General features: G+C 37.1%; 1 protein-coding gene across 2 annotated transcripts; it reads left to right on the top strand.

The window, feature by feature from the left end:
* The first annotated feature begins 1,086 nt into the window (after positions 1-1,086).
* cap2 (cyclase associated actin cytoskeleton regulatory protein 2) lies at positions 1,087-23,497 on the top strand. 2 transcript variants are annotated; one of them, XM_056741910.1, is made up of 13 exons: positions 1,087-1,220; positions 4,554-4,684; positions 5,553-5,653; positions 11,057-11,134; positions 15,410-15,553; positions 16,313-16,398; positions 16,663-16,768; positions 20,206-20,380; positions 20,490-20,659; positions 21,042-21,165; positions 21,276-21,358; positions 21,819-21,962; positions 22,164-23,497. In XM_056741910.1, the coding sequence occupies exons 2-13, from the start codon at positions 4,564-4,566 to the stop codon at positions 22,245-22,247; spliced, it is 1,416 nt and encodes a 471-aa protein (XP_056597888.1). In that variant the 5' UTR covers positions 1,087-1,220; positions 4,554-4,563; the 3' UTR covers positions 22,248-23,497. The 2 variants fall into 2 exon arrangements, with proteins under 2 accessions (XP_056597888.1, XP_056597887.1); XM_056741909.1 differs by having other exon boundaries at positions 1,093-1,231.
* The last annotated feature ends 4 nt before the right edge of the window (positions 23,498-23,501 follow it).

The following is a 23,501-nucleotide window of genomic DNA, read 5'->3' on the forward strand; positions in this document are numbered from 1 at the left end:
TAAACCATTTATTAGGCAAAATAAGATAAAAAATTCAATATACCATTCATTTGACAATTTCATTGTGGGGACTTTGTGATGTCAGACATGACAGTAACCTGTCTTAAACCCAACAGAACATGAACATTTAAAGAGAACATTTACCAAACGTTGGTCTCACATTGTTGATTTGCTACACAAGCCGTTTGTGTACATCATGCTGTCAGCATTGCTTAATATAATGACTTGTCAGGTGGTAATATTAAGCTTTAAGGTATGTGTGTTTGCATCCACCAACCTCACATCCGGATGATTCTGGATATGGGGTAGATTGAGCAATGTTAGCCAGATCATTGTAACAAGGATCTGAGATCCACCAGGTTGACCTAGATGTACACCCAATCTCCTAGTGTTCACAAGTGTGCACTTTACGTAATGACCGTAAACCACATCCCTAACATCTACCTTTAAATACAACCCTGACAACACATGTTTTATCTGTACTTTAAACCAAACCAGCATATGTATACCTTAATACAGTCTCTCTCACATATTACAAACATGCAACTTGGTCAATTATTCAGTCTTTCTAATCAATAAGAAATGCCAAAAGGCCGGTTCACATGGCACTTCTCCTTGAGTACGTGCTATTTCTGCCTCCCATGTAATCTAATGCAGGCTCATGTCTTAGTACCAGGATGACACAGCAGTGGTGGAAACTTACCACCCCACATCATCAAGGACGTCTGTCTTACATCGGCCCTGACAACAAGAGAGGTGCGGGAAGAAATTACCACCGGGAACTGATGCAGAATGAAGGGATATCACATTGTCTACTGATACCGGTTTGCTTGATAATGTTATCTGTCAGGTGCTGTCAAATGTGCACCATAATTATATATAGGCCTGTATAAAGTATAGACTCGCACTAGAATATGTGTGCACACGTTATAAATATACACCAAAAACATAATTTTTTATAAATGACATGTATACAATTTGAAAAAAACGTCTTAATGCATTTTGTGGATGTAGACATCCTTCATTCAACTATTCACTGAGCCGTCCCTGCTTCCTCTGATTCATCCTTCCCAAATATGGAAGTGCCGGAAACGCACTGACCGGCTCCTCAGTTGAGTGACAACACTGAGCGCGGTACGCCAGGACCAGACCTGCATTGTCGATTTATATCTCGTTTTTTCTAGCGAAAACGCGAGACCCGGATTCATTTACAGACAGAGGTAATATTCCGGTAAGATTGACTCGGTCTGTGTCATGTATGTTATGTGGTTAGCAGGCAGCGGGAAGATCATGTAAAGATGTTGGAGCGGGTGGGAGGTACTCATTCCAACGTGCGCGCTTTTGTCCCTGGAAACGCACGCATTCGCTGTGCTGGCAGGAATTGAAAACGCTAACGAAAGCGAAGGACTAGCACCATTTTGGGTTTTGCCTGCTATGTTGGTTTCTGGTGGCCGGGCGCGTTATCTTTTCGCGAATTGCAGGATCTGTCAGTTGTCATATCAGCGCTTGCAGGCGTCTGCTGGTTACGGGATAGGCTAGCTGACGAGCTTACTTTCGCTATGTGTGACCGACACACTGCATTTTAAGTGATTGTTGTGGTTTTATTTATTCCTTTAGAAATCGTTTTGTGTCACAGTTTAGTTTAACTAGGGTATTTGTAACCACAGTAACTCAATTTTGTGGTAAAACGGTGGCCATAGTAACCAGTCTGGTTACTGCACTTACTGAAGTAGATCTATGGTTAACGTTTTTTATATTCTTGTGACAGGGTAAGATTTGATAGATTCAAAACCTTCACACTAATCATTTATGTCATTATTTTGGACAACAGCATGTGTGTTGTTGCATTTTAGATAGTTTTGGACCAGAATGGCCACAACCTTAAGTTCCCCCCGCAGGCACTTTTCAAATAATTCATTACCATGTATTGACCATTTGCTCAGATACTCTAAACTAGGCTACATTTTGTCTGGTACTCTATTACTTCAGACACCAGGTGTTAATATTGAAATGATATCACATTGGCACATTTCAATAAAATCCAAATGGGCTAATGCCCCCCTGTCACCCCTGTATCTGCATTTAGACCCTGTGAATAGACATTCAGAAATAGACACGCGTCTAATAACGGAGAGTCCTGCATCACTCCTGAAATATGTTATGGGCTGATTGTTGTATATTTCATGGTATACTGCTACCAAACGCACAGAGGCACTGCTATTAAAAAAGGTAAATATGGTAGAGTTTAATAGGTCCTATGTGAGTTACTTTAGAAATGTTTTATTCATACCAAAGCAATCGGTTGTTATTGGTACGTCATAGGTCAATGAACGCATGTGTTACATGACAATACAAACGTGGCTGATGTAGAATGCACGAGGAGCACACATGCTGATCAATAGGGATGCACCGATACCATTTTCTAAAGACAGAGAATGTGTGCTGATATCTTTTTTTCTGGTACTCGCCGATAGCGCCGCCTGTACAAACACAGCGAGACTAATGAAAATAGCTTCGTAGTCACAAACGACTCAACCTCAAACACATCATACAAAAAAGAAACCATTTGATCTGCTTTTCACAAACTTTCAAAGCAAATTTCACAACAAATTTCTGTCATGCGTTATGTCACACGAGGTGCATTTTACGAGTACATGAACTTAGTATCGGCCCCGATACCGATACTGGTATCGGTGCATCCCTACTAATCATACATTCTGTTTCAGCAGTTGAGTATGCATTTAATTTAATACGGAAGGCAGTTTCTGACCTAACTTCAAGTCTTTTATAAACAATGATGTAAAAGCTTTCTTTGAGTTGAAATGGTACAGCATCAGTACTGCCTTTATGAGCAGTGTATTGTGACGTATACATTCATCTCTGTTTAGACTGGAAGTTTGGGCTCCTGTGTTGTAGAATCGTAGTTTCTTTGTGTCACAAACTCAGGGCTTATTCTGTCTCTACAAAAAACATGACTGAGGCCCAGGTCAGGCATTTGGCAGGGCCTAGAGAATTCTCTAGAGAGATAACAAGATGACGTGAGCGTTTTCACACTGGGTCACTATTAATTACTGCTGACTTGTGCTGGAGACAGTGTTGCTACATGTCAATTGTAGCAAATATGACTATTTTTTTGTTATCTGCTTCTAAAAATGGGCAAAAAAGTCAGTGCTTTTGTGAGGTTGTTTTGTGTGATGCTGTACTGGTTATAACACATTATTATAACACACAGCAACAAACTTTTTGTGTACTTATGAATGCATTGAACTAAATTTAGTCTAATAATTGAATGGAAAAAGATCAGAGACCCAGAAAACAGTATTGATCACAGAGATGGTTTGACATGTGAGGTTATTGTTCAGTTACTTGTCCTAGATTGGGCGATCAGATTATATTTCTTTACTGTTATTAAAAATGGTGGCAGTGGTGACTGTTGTTATAGTTTTGTAGGGTAAGTCAAGAAGCCTACGCAACGAAACAAAAATGTTTCTTTATTACAACATACATATAGAGTAATTTATATTAAGTATGGAAACTATCCCCAGTCATGTGCATACTGTATATAAAATTCAGTTTGAATTATAATTATTGTAGAGGACCTTCCGAGAGAAAAATTAAAGTTATTGTGGTCTCCTTCAACTTTCATTCGCAGACTGATTTGAAGTCCTTGTTATAATTATTAAACTTAGAGGAACCATAACAATGAAATATTCATTTTACAGATAAGACTTGTGTCAAATGTGCACCGTTATTATATATAGTATATAGGATAGACTCCACATACTGGGCTATAATACTAGAATATGTCTATAAATGCACACATAGATATGTGCATATGAACATTTAAAAAAATACTTTTTGTAAATGACATGAATACATTTTTAAAGTAATTTATCAATGTGTATATTTTTGGATGTAAACATCCTTCATTCAAGTATTCACGTCAAGAAGATAAGACTTTTCACAGAGTGTTCCAAATAGACTGGCTAAAACATTTCCAAGGCTTACAGAAAAGACCAGTAATGCATTTTTGTTAATCAAATGCTTTTAAACATGTCACATTTCTTAAATAAATAATAGAGGCTATATATTGTATCTAGGGTTTGTTTTATGATTTAATCGTGCATGGATTAACATTTAATAAAAGGCAATATGAAATATGACCACAAATTCGTTTTTTCTCATCTTGATTCTGTCATAACTGAATTAGTTGTTAAAAACCTTCTCGCAGATGAGTACTGAAGGTGTGGTTATATGGGGACTGCCAGTGAACTCCCCACGCCTTGACACACTCCTGCTGAGTGTGTGTGTGTGTGTGTGTGTGCACGCTAGACTTGCAGAAGGCAAATATTCGTTTTTTATTCTTTTTTTTTGTAATGCTTTTAAAGGATAATGGCATTTATGAGGTTTCTCTATTGTTGCATGGTTGTTAAAGAGAACTCCCAGGTAGCGTGGAGCTGTTAAATGGATCTGGCTGGTACTCGGGTCATGAAGTCCTAACAAATCAAAGCTTTCAAAACGCCAGTTTAGCATGATGTCTCTTGTTACTACAGGATTGTTGCTATGGAAGCATTGGTTGAGCGACTGGAGCGGGCTGTGATTCGTCTGGAAGTGGTGGCAGCCAAACTGCAGAACTGTCCTGGAGGATTAGTCAATGGTGACATCAGGAACATAATTAATGGAGGTACCACAAGTGTAGTTACAAATGTTTAAAATCAAATTGATCCACTCATAAATATTGTCACATTATGCCTGAAATAAAAAAAAGTTTTCTATAACACTACTTTACTATTAGTCAATGTCAAATCAATGTTGAATAAATGAATTTAGACAACATTCATGGCCAAAATTTTGTTTAAATCAGCGAAAAGAATAGCTTGAAACAATCCACAAAGACAATAAATATATAAAATTGACAGATACATAAAAACATCACTATAGTTCGATATTGATATATTTTAGTATTATATTGTTGCCATATCTTGCATTGTAGCCTAGTATGTGCAAGAATTAGATGTTGAGTAGAAAATCTTCCATGAAAATAGTTGTGAGTCTATCAAGCGTTGTATGTAACTGTCATAGGGAGAAGACCTCTGACATGAAGGAGTTTTTTCCTCCATGGGAAAAGGACTCTCAGAGGAGAACAGTACCATTAGCCCCAGTAAAATCCACATAAATATTACTCTCACAAATTTTAAATAGATGACAGTCTGTTTAATAAACTCTTTAAAGATCTATTCTTGCAGAATAAGTCCCAAATGTTCAGTCTTTCTAACGGTTTGCATTAAATCTTTATTTGACTGTATGTCACTTTAAATAGCTTATTAAATCTGTGTAGGATGTCTATTTAGGTTTATTAAAAACAAGTAATTTATAGTGCTGATATAGAGGAGAAGCAGTTGATAGTTTGTATAACATCACTGCGTTGTTTGACCGCTTGTCTGTATTCGCTGTGTTCTAGGTTGTCAGTCTGTGTGTTCTTCTGCAACATGAAACTGCTGATCTCACTTTGGCTTTACTAAAAACTATGTGGTTTTCTCTTTGATGTTAAGGTGAAATCCAGAGCATGGAGGCATTCAACCATTTGTTAAGTGGACCAGTATCTGAATACATGAACTGTAGCACAGCTATCGGTGGAGATGTGGCAAAGCATGTAAGTACTGTGTGGCTGTCATGTCATTTCATTGTAGATTTTACAGAGATTTAGATATACAGGCAGAGGAATCGTGTAAAATAAAATCTAGATAGATAATGTATACATATAAATTTGTTATAGGAGCCATGACTTTATGGTACCAAATGTCTTCACACACATTCAGATGACAGCTGCCCTGGGCAACTCGCAGCTGTTGCTTTCCAGGTTCACATATCTCTGCTATTTTTGACAACTGGCTTTGTGCTATTCTGTTCCTATGACCGTGACTCTGCACCCATGTTAAATCCATTTGCATCATAACAAATGTTTTTATATCGAAAGGTAGATTCATGAAGAATTAAAAAGGTAAAAGAAGAAGCTTTCAGTTTGTGTAATCCTGATTTATAGCGCCAATTATTTTTTCATTGGACAGGAAAAATTCCTGTTCTGCAGTCTTATTATATTAGAGGGATAGTTCAACCAAAAATTATTTGATCATTTACTTGCCCTCATGTGATTTTAAAACTTTCTTCTAAAGAATACTAAAGAATATATTTTAAAGAATTTTGGTTACCAAACTACCATTGACGTCTATTGTACGGACTAAAAAACATTTCTCAAAATATCTCCTTTTGTGTTCCACAGATAAAAGAGTCGTTATGGATACATTTACATATTTAATTTGCGTTTCTTAGAAAGCAAGGATAACATATTGAGACTTTTATTAAATTTTTTTGCTTATCAGATTTTTCTCCTGAGAAAATCTCACGTTTCCTCAAAGTGTGTGTCACAATAGTTTTGAGATTCACACAATCCCTGAATGCAACTCTTGGCTGCCACGGCTCCATCAGAATGTAGTGTGGGTTGCAGCCACTCCTCTCATTCCTCAACAAAAAAACAATTGATCATTTGTCAGCGAGCGCTTCTGCACCATTCGTCCTAACACAAGATGCTTTTGTGTTGACAGTACCATAACGGGCTGTAAACAATAACTGAAATGTTAGGGTTTCTCATTGACCGACAGTACATACTATGTATCGCTTACATTTCACGGCCAGTCGCTACAGATTGGTGAGGTTAAGTGCTGGTTTAGAAATGAGGCCTTGGACAATGTACTTAGTGTACACACAGGCATAGTGGGTCATTCTAGTGATGGAATGTAATATTATGAAAAAAGGAAGAAAGAAAGTTGGAGCGTGGGATGTGCTCGACTCCAAGAGGAAACATTTATCTTTTGGTTTAATATAAGATGAGAAATGACTTAATGGCTTTGGGTGTCTGTTTCTAAAAAAAATGCTGTAAACGGTTACATTTTCATTTTTATGGGGAGCCAGGTTAACAGGACAAAATCATTTTTGAGTAGATTTTAAAAAGACGTATGGCTTTTACATGCAGAATGCTGAAGGTGTTTGTAAAGAGTAGGGTTAAGAACTAGGAATGTTAAAGTCCCAGTGAAATTAAAAATGACAATGCCAAATTTTCATGAAATATTTCAGCCTTTATTATAAACAGTTTATCATTGTGGGTCATTCTCTTTTTAAAATTTGTGTTTTTCCTTTGTAGTCTTTAGCTAAAATCTGAAAATACACTTCCTTCCTGTAATGGCCATCCATCTTAAAGTGGCAGTCCGTTAGTTATTTTGAGTAAAAATGAGCTAAAACCAATTATTGAGCAAGTACATGAAAGAACGGTGTTTAAAACTGTGTCACTACCCTTGCGGGATTCACCACGGAAAGCTTGTCATAATGGTTTGTAATTTGCCCTGTCGGGTAGTCTTTCCCGGAGATCCTCATTTGGTGTCTTTCGTCTATGCGTCATTTCGTCACATACGTACACAGAACGAAGAGGATCCGGCTGCTTTTTATTGCGTTGGTTGGATTTTATACAACTTTTATGGCGCTGTTTAGTACTTTTGCTTTTATTCAATTCAATTCAATTCAAGTTTATTTATATAGCGCTTTTCACAATGTGTATTGTTTCAAAGCAGCTTTACAGGGGCAAACAGGAAAAACAGAAAAGTTAAAACACAGCACAGTGCATGGTATTTATACAACGAGTAAGTTCATTCTAATAAATAACATCTAATTTCTAAATAAATAAATAAATAAATGAATGAATGCAGTCTCCCGGTGAGCAGGCCAACACTGCCCTGCTGTGGCGAGGAACCCAAACTCCAATGATTGATTAATGGAGAAAAAAACCTCGGGAGAAACCAGGCTCAACCGGGAGGGCCAGATCCCCTCTGACGTGTCATAGCTGCACTCAGACTGGTGACATGTGATTTTAGTTTAGCATTTAATACCAAATATTGTAACTTCAGCATTAATAAGACAAATAGTCCGTCTTTGCTCTTGGTTGGGGATGTAGTGGTCTGAGCTGGGATGGTCCGATGGTCATATTTCTTAAGCAATCATCATTGACATTTGGGGATTCATCAGTTATCAAATACAAGGAAGTATGAACTGATGACACTTTACAAAGAAAATTGAATGTGATTGGAATGTGATTGTGCGAAAACAAGAATTAATATTGGCAAGGCATTTCAAAGGTGGCGTGAATTCTCTGTGATCTGAAAGGGTTTAAAACAGAGGCAGGCATTGCTTTTTTGTCTTCTGAACAGGTTAGACATTTCAATAGATAACACAAGTACCGGAGCTCCCTTGTTGTGTTAATACAGACGTGTACAGTTTCATCGGTTATTCTTTCTCTCTTTATTTTCATTACGATAAATGTAATTTAAGCCCTATTCCCACATAGAAATGGATTTAGAAATGACCTCCACACATCTGTATTTCATGTGGCACGAATTAGCACGGATAAGTGAAGTCTGTGATTTTACTCAAATTTACGGACTTATATCCTGGATATGATGGCATGGCAAGACTTGCATATAGTTGTGCGATGTACGATGATGTATGACCTTACTTGTCAGCAGTTAAGACCGTGTTCGGGGATCTTCTGTCCGGTTCCCATTACGGGAGTTTCCATGAGAGATAACAAAACTGGAGACTCCCGGCCAAAACGGAAGGTATGGACATGACCCAGCACCCGAAATAATATCAGAACACTTCAACACGCCCTCCTTTTGCGCCATTTTTGTCTATTTATGTTCTTATTTGTTTCATGTTATATCGTCTGCCATGTTATCTGTGTTTATTATGCGCTACTGATGTACAGTGAAGATTCTCACCGGTGCACAGTCACAGGCCTCAACTGAAAACATCAGACTCATCCGTGGAATTGAGCAGTCCCGAATCACAACTCATGTAAAGAAAATACCTCCGCACATCACCTGCAGTAGCAATTACAAACTGAGATGGCGACAAAGAGGCCAATCCTACGTAGTGGCGCTTTAAATGACGTATCTTAGACGGCTTGGGCGGAGCATCCGTAAGCTCCTCCCCTTCAACTGTAAGTCTACTGCCAGTTCCGTTCCAAAATGCAACTGCTGTTTTAATACATCCAATCAAATCGCAGAGAAAGACGAGAGCCACATTATGTAACATCCCAAATACATGGCATTGGTTGAGCCCGAAGTTGTTGTGTTGGATGGCAAAACCAAATAGCACATTAACACTTTTGAGGAAATCAACCCGCGAATAGCTTACTTATCATTGTCTCTGCATACTAATCTTGAGGATGAATAAATTACACACTTCATCTTTAAGGACAATTAAAGTAAAATAGAGGTCCTGATGTGAACCACGTATATTGTTCCATTTGTAATTTGCTCTATTAAATTCCTTTTAAAGAAAAGAAAGATTCAGCAGATTCTCTTTATGTAACTGGGGATCTCATAGATGTAACCTTTTGAACCTGAAACTGTGGGAATTACCGATCCAATGAAGCATCTTTACCTCGAAAGGCAACGTTCACCAATCTATGTTTCTCATCAGTTTCTCATCATAGATGGGCTGGGACGGTGTTTTTATGTTTAATATTTAGCTCCTTTTATGGTAAAGTGAACCTCTGGCTTTCCCCATGATTAGCAAGAGAACGTATTTTCCTAAATGTGGGATTTGCCTCAAATTGTGCGTATGTGTGTGCAGTTCTGCACTGTTACGTATGGCTGCATTTGGATGTTTCGTGAACTTCAACTCTGTCTTAGCGGTTGTCTCATTAAAGTTAGTCATTATTGTAACTTACTTTGTAACATGAAGCTCACATTAAATTACTGTTTTGACATGTCTTGTTTGGCTTTTTATTTATAGATAAAATATGAATTATTCTATTTTAAAAGCTCTAGGTATTGTATAAATGCAGAGGTGCAAAAAAAAATACATAAGCATTTTTCAAAAATCTATATCCGAGTATTTTTACTTTGGAATTTTACTTCACTACATTATAAAGCATGTATTATACTCGTTCCTCCACTCCATTTTATAAATACATTTTTATATTTGATATGATCTATTATCAGTTTACCCAAAAATTAAAATTCTGTTATCATTTATTCACCACCTTGTTATTTCAAACCTGTATGATTTTCTTTCTTCTGCAGAACATAAAAGACAATATTTTGAAGAATGATGGTAACCAAACGACCGCTGTATCCATTGACCTGCATTGGTTTTGGATCAATAGAATAGAATAAATGGGTACCGCAGTTGCTCGGTTTCCAAGAATCATCAAAATATCTTATTTTGTGTTGCACAAAAAAAGAAAGTCATACAGGTTTAAAATGACAAGAGGTTTTGATTAAATGATGACAGTGAACTACAGGGTGAACTATACATTTAAATACGTAACGTTTTTGCATTTTTAACTTTGAGGAAAACACAGTAAAAGAAAGAAAGTACAAGAATTTTAATGTACTCAAGTATTAAAGGAAAAAACAACAACATGTATTTATGAAATGTAGTGGAGTCAAGTATACTGTTTCTACTGTAAAAAGATTTCATAAAGTACAGATGATTAAAAATGTAGATACGAATAAAAATAGTATTGTCCACCTCCACAGAAATGTGTTTTATATAGAAACACAAACCATGACTGTCACTGTAGCGGTGATTTTGCAAGCAATAAAGCTTCTTCAAATGTAAGTGCACATGTTCACAAAGGACACAAAAGTATCAGTGAAGAGCATGAACTATAAGACGCTGGTTGTATTATTTTAGCTACATAAAATAAGAGACATGCATGTAAACAGTTTGACATGTTTTGCGCACAAATTAAAAAAACTGCTGAGTGTGTGAAAAAGAGAGATAACTTATAAAAAGTCCACATGGCCACATGTGGTTGTAGAAACACCAATTTACTAATGCTATGACAGAAATAGGCTTAATGTAAACCATGGATATACTTTCTGTTGATTCACAGTATATAAGATATTGATATATGAAAGTTTGAATCCACAGGTCCACGTATTTTTATTTATTTACGTTTCATATAATGTAATCATTTGCTTGTTTTCTTTGACAGGCCGAGATGGTCAACAATGCCCTGCAGGTCCAGCGTACCTTCCTCAAAATGGCCATTACACACCGGGAGCCGTCGAAGGTACAGCCTTTGTCTATGTAATCCATTTACATTTAAACTGGATGCAAACTTGCGTTGCTGTGTGACACTTTGCAGTTTTATGGCCATGAAGTATTTCAACTGTTAGCATGTCTCACACTACAGATTTTGTCATATTTTAAGCGCTGTAATAACAATGTTTAGTGTCTAAAAGTGCCTGCTGGGAGAACTGCATAACAAATGACCCATATGGCTGTCTGTGTAGTCTCGACAGAGGCACTGTATATCTACCTGAAATTGTACAAGGGGATATAAGTTCAGTGCTGTTCATCTCGTGAGCTGCAGTATATGGTGTCGACCTCATTCTCTCCTCCGTGCTTTTCCAAGTGATGTGGTCAGCCATGCGACGCTAGTCTCTGTTCACATTGGGATTAACTCTGCCGTTTAACAAAATGCCAATGCGACACATTCTCGCTGCATTCACACAGTGACCGGGGGAAGTAGAACGGTCGGTGTGATGTCATTCAATTGGACTTTCGTTGACCAAACAAGAAGAAGACCTCCAGCCACATGCTATTGGTTGAGAGGTGGATGGAGAGTCAGGCATTGTGCAATAAACAAGCATGCGAATGGTGGACCAGTAAACAGCCATCTACAAGTACCATACCAACTATTTATACTAACAGATTTTGGATTGCGTAGACATACGCCATAGAGACAGCCTGGCAACCACCGTCAACATCCATTGCAGCATTAACATTTTCGTTTAAAATTGTCACATCTACTTAAAAGAAAAAGAGAACACGACCGCAGTTCTCAAATGCCATAGTAAGGCTTTTTACTCCAAGGTTTTCTCCAAATGCATTCCCACAAATCTGAATGGAAAAACACATTAGAAATGCCAAGAAAAGGCCATCTGTGTGTGGTTCTCCACTGAACACACACAAACTACCACCGCTCGGATGTAATTCTGAAAAACGCTTTTTTCCCCGTTCATCGGTATATAAATATATCCTACAAACATTCTCTCACTCACACACGCTATGTTTAGCCATTGTTTCTCTCCATTAGCAGTGCGAAGTGTGTGTAAATCCCAGGAGAGATGCTGGACAGCTGCCCTAAAGCCTCTGGATTTTCTCTCACCGTGTGTATGTGTGCGGGACTGAGCTTGCATTCTGTGGCTTTTTATGGGCATGTTCTATATTTGAGCCGGTGTGTGTCTGTGGTCCGGGCGTCACGTGACGGGGCTGTCGCTGGATGAGGAGTGTTTGTGTGACCTGCAGACTGCAGCTGTTTCTCTCTAAATCCCCTTGTAACAGAGTCGCACACCGTCAAAATGTGCTTCAGTAACTTTAGAATCGGGATGTTCAGTTGCAGGATTGTTCGGAGTTCTTTTTCTGTTTAAAAGATAGTTGCTGATAGCAATGGTTTGGACACTGTGAAGTTACTACGGTATGTCTTGTCCCTTAGACAGAGGTTACGGCAGGTGCATCCATGGTGCCAGTGATGTCAAGTCTATTTGGAGTTAAACAGCTAAAAGAGGCTAGCTGCACATTTAAAGTGTGTAGCTATTGCTTTACAATCTCACTTTGTGTAGGTGTGATACACGAACTGCAGATAGAGCTCTTAACTTGCCTGCGTCCATTCATAGCTCAGAGATAGGAACGCTATTTCTGTCCTTCTTTTCAGCTGAGCATGATGGGAAGAGAAGTTCAGGAGGATGTAGGAAAGGTACCAAGACACTGGGGACAGACTTAATAAGGATCATAATGTCCGAGCAGCGGTTGAAAGAGGCGTCTTTGTTCGCAGAAATGAAAATCATGCGCATGTTGTTATGGGAGGAATTTATGTAAATAAGTCTCTCTTTCGTTCCCCCGCCATTATTCTGTTTTTATCACTTCGTCACACTCACAGATACACACACACATGGAAAATCTCCTTAGCAAACTCACAGCCACAATAAACCACTGCTCGACCTTGTTGACATCAAAGATTATGACCAATAATGTGTTACATTCAGCCACAAAATAAGTAAAAATAGTTGAATAAATAACCAATCCATTTTGTCTAAACACACAGTTTTTTTTTTAGCTATGAGCATATTTAGCCCTAACTTTGATACTTTCACAGGAATAAAAATAATATAAGGAGTTAAAGAGATGCAATATATTTGTAATATTTTTTTTATTAAAGATTGATATTTTAAAATATGCATTCTAAAAAGAAAATTATTTTGATATCCTTTAAGCATTTTTTGTGTAAAATCGCAGACTACTTTGCTTAAGTTATAGCTTACGGTTGATGTAAACCCTGTTTGCCAGTTTGTTAAAATCGACATTAATGTCTCTATGGCAACCGAGTATACTTACTTTTAATTTAAACTTAATCAGTGGGAAATAGTTGGTCCGGATGGAAGTTGCACCACAACTGGCAGAAATATTATGTGGCACAAACTTATATTCCAGTAGACCGCCGTAAAGATTCAATAACTGTTGAGTAGTTTTAATTTAATGTAAAACAATTCACATTCAATACAATATTATTGTGAATTAATATGAAATAAATGTAAAATACATTGTTTTATTATAACCAAGCACATACCGGAGGTTAACTTCGGGCCAGGCGTGTGCGTCTGATGAAATCGTCTATATAAAAATGTTAAAAATGTATTTTTAATCAAACCATATTGAAATATCAATACTTTTATAATACATATGGAAATGTATTATAATTTTTGAACTTTTTTCAGTATTTTTGAATGCATTTTTTTATCCTTAATTCTGGTAGTCTAGGACAAGTAGACATAAAATCAATAAACTCATATAATAAAAAAGTTTGTATAAAAATGTGAATAACATTCAGTCTCTAGAACATAACGTTTTATTTCTCCAGTCCTGTTTTCTCTACCTCTTATTTCTATGATGTTGAAGTGAGGTCATTAAGGTGATGATAGAGCACATCACAAACAAGAATGATTCTGTGCCCTTGAACTGCATTTGAGCACAACGTCTCTAGCCAGAACTGATCAGATGTATTTTTAGTCCAGGAAAGCAACTCGTTCTCATTCTCCCATTAAGCTCTTATGAAACGGACTGAAATGGTGGACATAGCAACTGCTGGAACACAAGCGTAAATATAAAAACGTTCATTTAACAAAGGAAACAGTGTGTTCCCTTTCCCTCTCTTGTTCAGCGTAAACTGTAAACATCAGGAGAAGACAGGGCCTTACAAGGCAAGGGGGATCTCCCCATCACAGGCTGGAATGCTGAGTGGGAGGGAGGTGAGACTCGCTGGATGTTTCATTGGAAAATACGGGTCCCTAATAAATGTCCACCCGGGAGCCTTTGGCTCTGTGACTTTCTATGAGTCCTTTAATAGAGGCTAGTGAGCTCTGCAGCAGACACAACAACATATGGAAACAAAATCACATTTTGTTCGCCTTTTTTAAATGTGGGCAATGAGTTCGCCGGGGTCATTTGAGTTAATTGAATTATTAAACCAAGTTGATTAAATTAGGTAAATAAAGGATATATTCTACAAATGATTATTTGAGGATGTTTCATACAGCCTTTACAGTTTAGCCATTGTGTTTAAATCAGATTAAATGGCGAATGACTTAATTGAAATACTTTAAAGGTTAATACGTCAAGCTAAGGCAAGCATCGCTTTTATTACTGCTCATCCTTAGGATTATAGTCTTTCCACACAGTACACCCTAGAAACCACTGATAACTCTATAGCAACCAGTTAAAAACATCTCCAAACACCATAGCAACCACATAGCAACACCCTGGAAACCACTCACCAGAGTTATTTAAGTGTTTATCTTGTAATATTTTGAACAAGCTTTTATTTATATATTTTTTATGTTTATTTTAGTTTAAATGGATGTTTTGTTATTTTTATTTTTAATACTGCTATATAGTATTAAAATCTTCGTTTTTTGTTGTTCTTTTAATATTTGATATTAGCCTTTAATTTTGATATGATGTATTTTTTGTGTGTGTTTATTTTAGTGTAATTATTATAATTTTTTATTTTTATTTTGTTTTATTTTTATTTTAAATATTTATATTCCTTTATTTTTTTTCGGTTTATAATTTTTGCGTCTCTACCTAAACTTATTTGTCTTTAATGTTAAAACAACTTTGTTTCTTATTTCATTTAGTTAAATATTACTATGCCTATAGCTTATTTGATTTTAAGCAAACCGAAATGTTTAAGTTTTAGTTTTAGTAACTGATAACCCTGCCATACATAACATTCCAATAATTGATCATTTCCATAAATGACCACTGTTTTTTGTTCGATGTACAGACAGAGCTGAACGACCTCCTCAGACCCCTCTCCGAGCAGATCCAGGAAGTCCAGAGTTTCCGGGAGAAGAACCGAGGTAGCAGCCTGTTCAACCACCTGTCTGCAGTGAGTGAGAGCATCCCTGCGCTGGGCTGGGTGGCTGTGGTAAGTGTCTCGGTCTCGCCCTGTGAAATGCGCTCTCTCTCCGACCCTGACGTGGCCCTATTAACCATGTGGCTGCTTGACTGTCTTTACAAATCGCGCTTCTTGAAGAACTTGAGCAGGAACATACTTATGTGATGTGACCGATAAACATTTGGTTTGATTTATGCATCACTTAGTTTTGAGTCACTTAGAAATCCGAATAGTTTCACATTCGGAGCTGGTTTCGGCCTTATCATGCCATCATCAGACATTGATTAAATGATGGAAGGCCACCATATAAAACTCTAACATTATCTGCTGTGTCCTTATTAGGCTTGTGTTCTTTGATCGTGACATCGGGCCGACCTTATATAAATGATGTGAAACATCGGTGAGAGGACCACCACAACTGATATTTGAATTCTTGTTTATTTTCTATTGTGTAAACTCTTCTGAAACTCTTCTGAGTTCTTCATGCCGTGGATGGCTGTATCTAATCTCTTCAATGTGAAATTGGACTGAAAAGGTTCTGGACTCTATCATCGTTCTGCTTTAAGAGACCACTGCTGTCTTGTGTTTTAAGATGTGTTTACTTTTTCAAAACCTTTTCTTCTCACTCGGCGACTTCAGGCTGCAGTCAAGTCAGTGATGGATATAAATGCCTCAGTATTACAGTGCTTATTGTAGACAGAAATGGAGGATTTTGTTTCCATTTTATTAGTTCCTTTCATCTTTTGCATGAGTAATTGTGTTTTCTCTCTCTCGCTTTTTTACTTGCAGTGTCAGAAACCAGGGCCCTATGTGAAGGAGATGAATGATGCCGCAATGTTTTACACCAACAGAGTGCTAAAAGATTACAAAGACACGTTAGTGTTTTTTTTTTATGTACACCAGATTACATCGATCTGATCTGTTGCTGATACATTTGATGGTGTCTAAATACTTTGATGTATACTGTGTGTTAGTGAATGATTACTGTATTTAGGTCTTATTTGATCACTTAAGTAATTTATTCATAACATTTAGTATGAAAGTATATCGTAAAAATGACATTTTTATGATTCCGTTCCTGTTGAAGTGCATTCTGAATATTTTCTAATGTTGTCTCTGCCTGTCTTTGCTGACCCCAGTGACCCTCGGCATGTCGAGTGGGTTCGTTCCTATCTGAGCATCTGGACTGAACTTCAGATCTTCATCAAGGATCATCACACCACTGGGCTGGTCTGGAACAAGGCTGTGAGTGTTACTTCAAATCATACAATTATTTTGGCCTTATTTACACTTGACCAAGCGTAGTTTTTGTTATACAGATGCTGTTTGAATGCACAAAGATATATATCTCAACTAAATAATAGATGCACTGTTGTGTTCAGTTTGGTGGTTATGGAGATCTATATACATCTATGGTTGATTATAGATATAATACTACAGCTTTATTAATTCATCTTTTTTAGTTTGCCCCTATGCCCTATGTTGTTTTCCCAAGTTTGGCATGTTGTTTGCTCATAAAATGGCGTAGAGACTGATATAGGTCATATACCTGGTCATATATCACTGTCTGATATTTGTACATTTTCAATTATCAGAATAATACAATATTTATAATAAATATTTATATTAAAGTTCGGCTGCCATATAATCGGCATGAATTCCATTTGTTTTGAAAAATGAAAACTGCAAGAGTAATGCATCTGAATGCACATCATGGGATATTTATTTCTTAATAGCATTTAGTTTTACCAATCTTCTGTATGTGTGTGCTGACGAATAAATCGTACATGTTTGCTGTGGTGTGACAGCAAAATTTTTAAAACAAACTGTTAATATTACATGGTTTTATATTATTTATATGTATCATATAAAGTAGGGTAAGATTCATCTTCACTATTAGTTATTTTTCTACATTTTTGCGCTTACTCAATAGGACAAATTTGCATACTGTCAACTACTCATGTCTCTAATTTATTGTAATTACATTTGTACTATATCTGTCTCATGTCGAGCAACTTGCAACAATGCTTTCTCGGTGTCGGCCAGTAAAAAATACATATTGGTTGACCACTAATATACAGCCCTATAGAAGTACATCACAAAGGTTTTTAACTCAACTCAACTCAACTCAACTTTATTTATATAGCGCTTTTTACAATTTTCATTGTTACAAAGCAGCTGTACATGAGACACATTTAATACAAGTATGAATTCTAAAGCAGCCCCCCCGGCCAGGCAGATAGTGCAAAACAATATGCAAACGGTGGTGAGGAACCCAAAACTCCCATCGAGAAAAAAAACCTCAGGGGAACCCAGGCCCAACCAGGGGATTCCAGTTCCCCTCTGGCAAAAGCTGCTGCCTCTGCACAAGCTCAACAGTGCTTGCACAACAAGGCTTAATAAAAATATAAAAATTAAGGATTAAAGATTATCATTAACAATCTAATAGCATTTGAAATGTTGTAGGAAAAGACTTTACAAGGAAAGTCACACAATTTACAGAAATCAGTTTAGACGTTATCTATCTCTGTATTTTGTTGTAGATTCTTAGCAAAATGTGTGTCTTGCTTTTATCACTTTCAGAGCGAATACACACACACCAACTTAAGCAGTTCTGGAACTTTTTTAGTTGCGAAATCCTGTCTGTGGTGGGGTGAGATAGTGCCTACCCTCACGCGCGCGTGTGTGTGTCTCAAAAGAAACCTGAGAGCTCCCTCGACTGTGTGTCAGCTGTCCGAGTGTGTGGAGAACTGTATGGTGGACAGGTGGTCCTTTAGGTCTTTTTGCATTGCGGGGTTTAACCAAAGAAACATCCCCAACAAAAGCCTAGTGTGTCTCTGGCTTACACACCTGCTCTCACACACACTCCTCGTAATTCAACCTCTCCTCTCCTGTATTCCACATTCTACCTCAGGTTTTCTTCTACATTTCCTTTTCCCATTAAATAGACTTGAAACTTGCCATAAAACTCATGCGTTGCTATTTTTCAGCTATTCTTTTCACTTCCAAATGTTTGTTTAAGTGCATTTGACTTTAGACTTCCTCACAGCCTAGTTGACCTTTAGGGTCAGAGGTTATGTTCCCCGACTGGTAAACCTGTGCTGAACATCAGCACAAGTATTTGGATTAAACACGCGTGTGTGTTTGTACAAGACAGGAAAAGATGAGTGTGCAACAGTTGTTTAAGCCGGTCTAAGTGTTGAAGGGGGAACTGTGTGCAACTGTCAATGGCAGCTGTGCTGACAATGTAAAAAAGGCGTGAGAGTGCCATCAGGGTAACACAATAGTCAACTGTGCCACACAGATCTGTTCTTTTACTTTGAATTTCATTTAAAGAGATTTTCACAGTTGTTCTGAGTGTCTGAAACATATGGACTGATAATTAAACTGCTTTTGACGATCACTACCAATGGTAGTAGAGAAAGTTCTCATGGAAAGTCTTTAAACATCATTAGTGCTGTTAAAAGCATTGTGCAACACTTAGCACAAACTGTTTACAAAGATCTTAGGATTTTTTACAAATAATTATATAAACGTTAAATGTTTGTACACACCTCATTTTCTGTATGTTTTAGTAAAAGCAAAGTCTACAAATGAGTTTTGTAAAGAGATTGAAATTTGTCTTCAAAACTAATTTCAAGCACACCTTCAAAACATCAGGAACAGTTCGCCCAAATATAAAAATGTATTTATTCACCCTCATGTGGTTAAAAACCTGTATATGACAAAAGAAGGCACAAGAAGATATTTTGAGAAATGTCTCAGGGTTTTGTGTCCATACAATAAAGGTCAATGGGGTCCAATATTCTTTGGTTACGAACATTCCTCAAAAGATCTTCTTTTGCGTTCTGCAGAAGAAAGTAACATCGGTAACTTTGAAATGTAAGTGAGTGATTTAAGAATTAGAATTTGGGGTAAACTATCCCTTTAAGAACAAACAAAAGTGTAATCTGAATACAGTAGTTTATGGCATAGTTTGGATAAAAGCTGTAGTAGTCCCTGTATCAAAAGCTTTACACTTACACCTATTGTGATCCTCTGCAGATGCCACTTATAAAATATGACTATTTAAAACATGCTTATTGTCTTTTGGAGGTCATCTAGGTTGTCTCAACCCCCAAATTTAGGTTAGTGCTTCTTCCAATCCATTGTCTCATACTCCCCCTACTGGAGACCGCAGAGAACTTCATCATTTGGGTTGCTGTTAAAGTGAGAGTTAACCCAAAAATGTTGTCATTATTTACTCACCCACTTGTCACAAGTCAAAGCTGTATGGCATTCTTTCTTCCACAGAACACAAAACATATTTTGAAAATATATCGTTCTGTCACTAACTTTCTTCAAAATATCTTCTTTTGTTTTCTGTCGATAAAGAAAGTCATACAGGTTTAAAATGACAAAAGAGTGAACAAATGATGACAGAATTGTCATTTTTAGGTGAATTGTCCCTTACACATCAGTCCGTATCAACTGGTTTAATTTAAGAACCAGAATTTACCTTTTACTAAATTTTACTAAATCAAGTGGCAAGTTGACACGGTATCAGAATTATTTATTGTACAATCGTGACCAAAAATGTCCCTAAACTAAAACATATATCAATACTACCATGAAACACATGCCAAATTTGGTCTGTCTTTGACAGTAATGACTCTCCCAGCAATGACTGTTATTTTCCCCAGGGTCCTGTCGCCCCTACCTCACTCTCTTCTTCTGATGGTCCTTGCCCTCCTCCTCCTCCACCACCTCCAGGACCTCCTCCAGCGTTCCTGGATGACATCTCTAAACCAGACACCACAACGCCCCAACACTCAGCTCTCTTCGCACAGCTTAACCAAGGGGCGGCCATCACCCAAGGTGGGCAAAAGACCACCATCAGACCGAAAAATCACAGCACAAAATAAACCCTTTTTATCAACCACAACACTGTCAATCACTGATGTAAGGTGACATATTATGCCTCTAGGTTTGAAGCATGTGTCTGATGAGCAGAAGACGCATAAGAACCCAGCGCTGCGTACTCAGGACAAAACGCAGGCCTCTCCGTCCAATAGTCAGAGCTCCACCTCAACTGCTCATGCACCTGCCAAGAAACATTCCCCAGTTCTGGAGCTTGAAGGAAAGAAGTGGAGGGTGGTAGGTTCTTTTGACCACTTTTTCAGCAACATTCACAGTTTGTAAATTTTCTGAATGCCTGGAATGCACATAACACTACATTTGGCAAAGTTAGTTTAAAGGCTGCACTGCAAAGAACATATCCTGCAATGCGCCTTGCACAAGCTTTCATTTCCAGTGTGCTGAATTAAACAATTTAGGTTAGAAAACAAGTGATATTATAAGAAAAACGGTTATATAACACAACTTAAACATGAAGTCAATAAGAAAAGATTTTTAGATTCAGTGATGTAGTAAAGATAACACGTCCACTGTATCCCTTGTATTAACTTTCTATTGATTCTCTGCCACTACCATCAAAACCATGTGTCTACCGTATCTATTGTGCCCATTTGTCCTATAGGAGTACCAGGAGCAAGCTCATGACCTCGTGATAGAGGAGACCGAACTCAAACAGGTGGTTTATGCATTCGGCTGTAGCAATTGCACACTCCAGATCAAAGGGAAAGTCAACTCCATCATACTGGGTAAGAAGAGCTCCTTAAAACACCAGCTGCTTCTATACAGTAACGTTATCTTTCCCTTTATCATAGCACTAAACACTACGGCTGGGTAACGTCTGTCTCTCCTCTCACAGATAATTGTAAGAAGTTTGGACTTGTGTTTGACAATGCGGTGGGCATTGTTGAAATAATCAACTCGAGAGATGTTCGACTTCAGGTTAGATCTGATGTCAATTTGTCTATGTAGCATGTTACAGCTAAAGTGTGTTGACGTGTGAGCGGTCTGCACTCCAGGTTGTTAATGTTAAAGAGAATGTGTTCATGTAATGTACGCGGGTGAAGTATTGTCATACCTGTGAGAATTGTTAAGAATGTTCTAGGCGACACAAGTTGAAGCATTACATTTGTCAGCAGAAACATGTTTATTTACGTATTGAAATATGATGTTTTGACATTGCACATTTAGAATCATTTATGAGTAAAATAATACTGCTTATAGAGTAAGTGGCATACAGTCGTAACTCATATTTTAAAACGTAAAATATATATTTAAAAAATACGTTGAATTACATTTGTCAACAAGGTTAACGTGTATTAACGTGTACAGACCTGAATTGAAAATCTCTATTTAAAAATAAACGATTTTTAGTTTCTTTAAAGATGTCTTTGTTTCACAGGTACTGGGAAAGGTTCCTACCATTTCCATTAATAAGACTGAGGGTTGCCATGTGTACCTGAGCAAGGATTCGCTTGACTGTGAGATCGTCAGTGCCAAAAGTTCTGAAATGAACATCCTCGTTCCTGATGGAGAAGATGATTATGTGAGTGTATATATATATATATATATATATCTGCGACATTTCACTCCTACAACCATCCTCACCTTTTATTTAAACAAAAACCTACATAATACAGAATACCTTACAGTGTGGTAGAAGCTGAAATGTTAGGACAATTAAACCATAGATCTTGTTATCGTGGTAGTATATTTTTTTCTTATTCTGTTCATATCTGCTCTACAGAGGGAGTTTCCAGTTCCAGAGCAGTATAAAACGCTTTGGGACGGGTCGTGTTTGGTCACAGAGCCCACAAAGATTGCTGGGTGATTCCTCATCATTCCCAGCTCATCACTACTTTCCTTCTACCCAGAATTCTTCACCCTTTCACTGTATCGCACTGTCAGATAAAGCTGTTAGATGAGAATTCATACTTTGTGGTTGTGAGAGTTGTAGTTTTATGGTCAGATAGTTAAAGATAGGAGTGAAGTATTTACAAATACAATTTGTCCCCTTAATTCTAATGTGTTAATCTGCATTTATCTGTCATCCACCCAAAGTGCTGTTTCTTGTCAAAATGTTAAGTCATTTATTTATTGTAATTATAGGAATATTATTAAATAAACACATATTCGTACATTTTCTTGACTGCATAAATGGTCAGTTCACTACATTCTCTTCCTACAACATAGTTCTTAATAAATTTAGTGGATTATTTGATGGACTAGACTAAGTTTGGTTGGTTGTTAATTGAATAATATTAATTTTGCTTACTTTACAGAAAAATGGGTCATTTCTGTTTCATTCAGTCAGGTTTGACATTTCCTGCTGTTTACACATCCCATCTTACATATTTCCGTCCACACAAAGTCTTTTTAGAGTAAATTCAGTGGTCAAGTTATACGGTTGGGTACAATTGAAAGCAGAGAAGTCAATGGATATCACTATAATCAAAACTTTGCGATAATTGGTCTTTGTTGTGCAAATGAACGAGTGCCTTTGAGGAGATTTTTTTTATAAGATTTTATATTGCTTTAATGTAGTTTTAATTTGTTTATTACCTCAGACCCACATTTCTGAACTTTCCTCTTTAGTCAAAAAATTACATTGACTGAAATATGCATGAGATGTCATTAAATGATGATCGGAAGGTAATGACTGATCGATTATGCTATAACCTAAATAAGGCAGATTTGGGTATCAATTCATTTGTCTAGTCCGTTCAACTGCGTCCTAGTTGTTCTTATTTTGCACTTCCATCTTGGCATCTGTCTATAAATATGCAGAATGCATTAAATGTTTATTCAGCAGGAAAGCATTTAACACTTTTTTGACTTTATGCCAACATGTGTTAATATGTAGCAATCTTCAGTCCTTATAAGGGATTATGTTACATTTGTTTGGTTAGTGGGCAGACAGCATTCACCTAAACATTATTACTGTAATGCAAATGAATCAATTATTCTTAAACACAAAGTGGAATTTGTGTACAATGCATCAAATCAGGCTTAAATTGTATTTTGCCAGTACAAGGTATATTCATTGTACCATATAAGAGCAAATAAAATTGTGAACCCGTTGCAA

This window comes from Triplophysa dalaica, chromosome 25, assembly GCF_015846415.1.
Source record: "Triplophysa dalaica isolate WHDGS20190420 chromosome 25, ASM1584641v1, whole genome shotgun sequence".
Classification (NCBI taxonomy): Eukaryota; Metazoa; Chordata; class Actinopteri; order Cypriniformes; family Nemacheilidae; genus Triplophysa; species Triplophysa dalaica.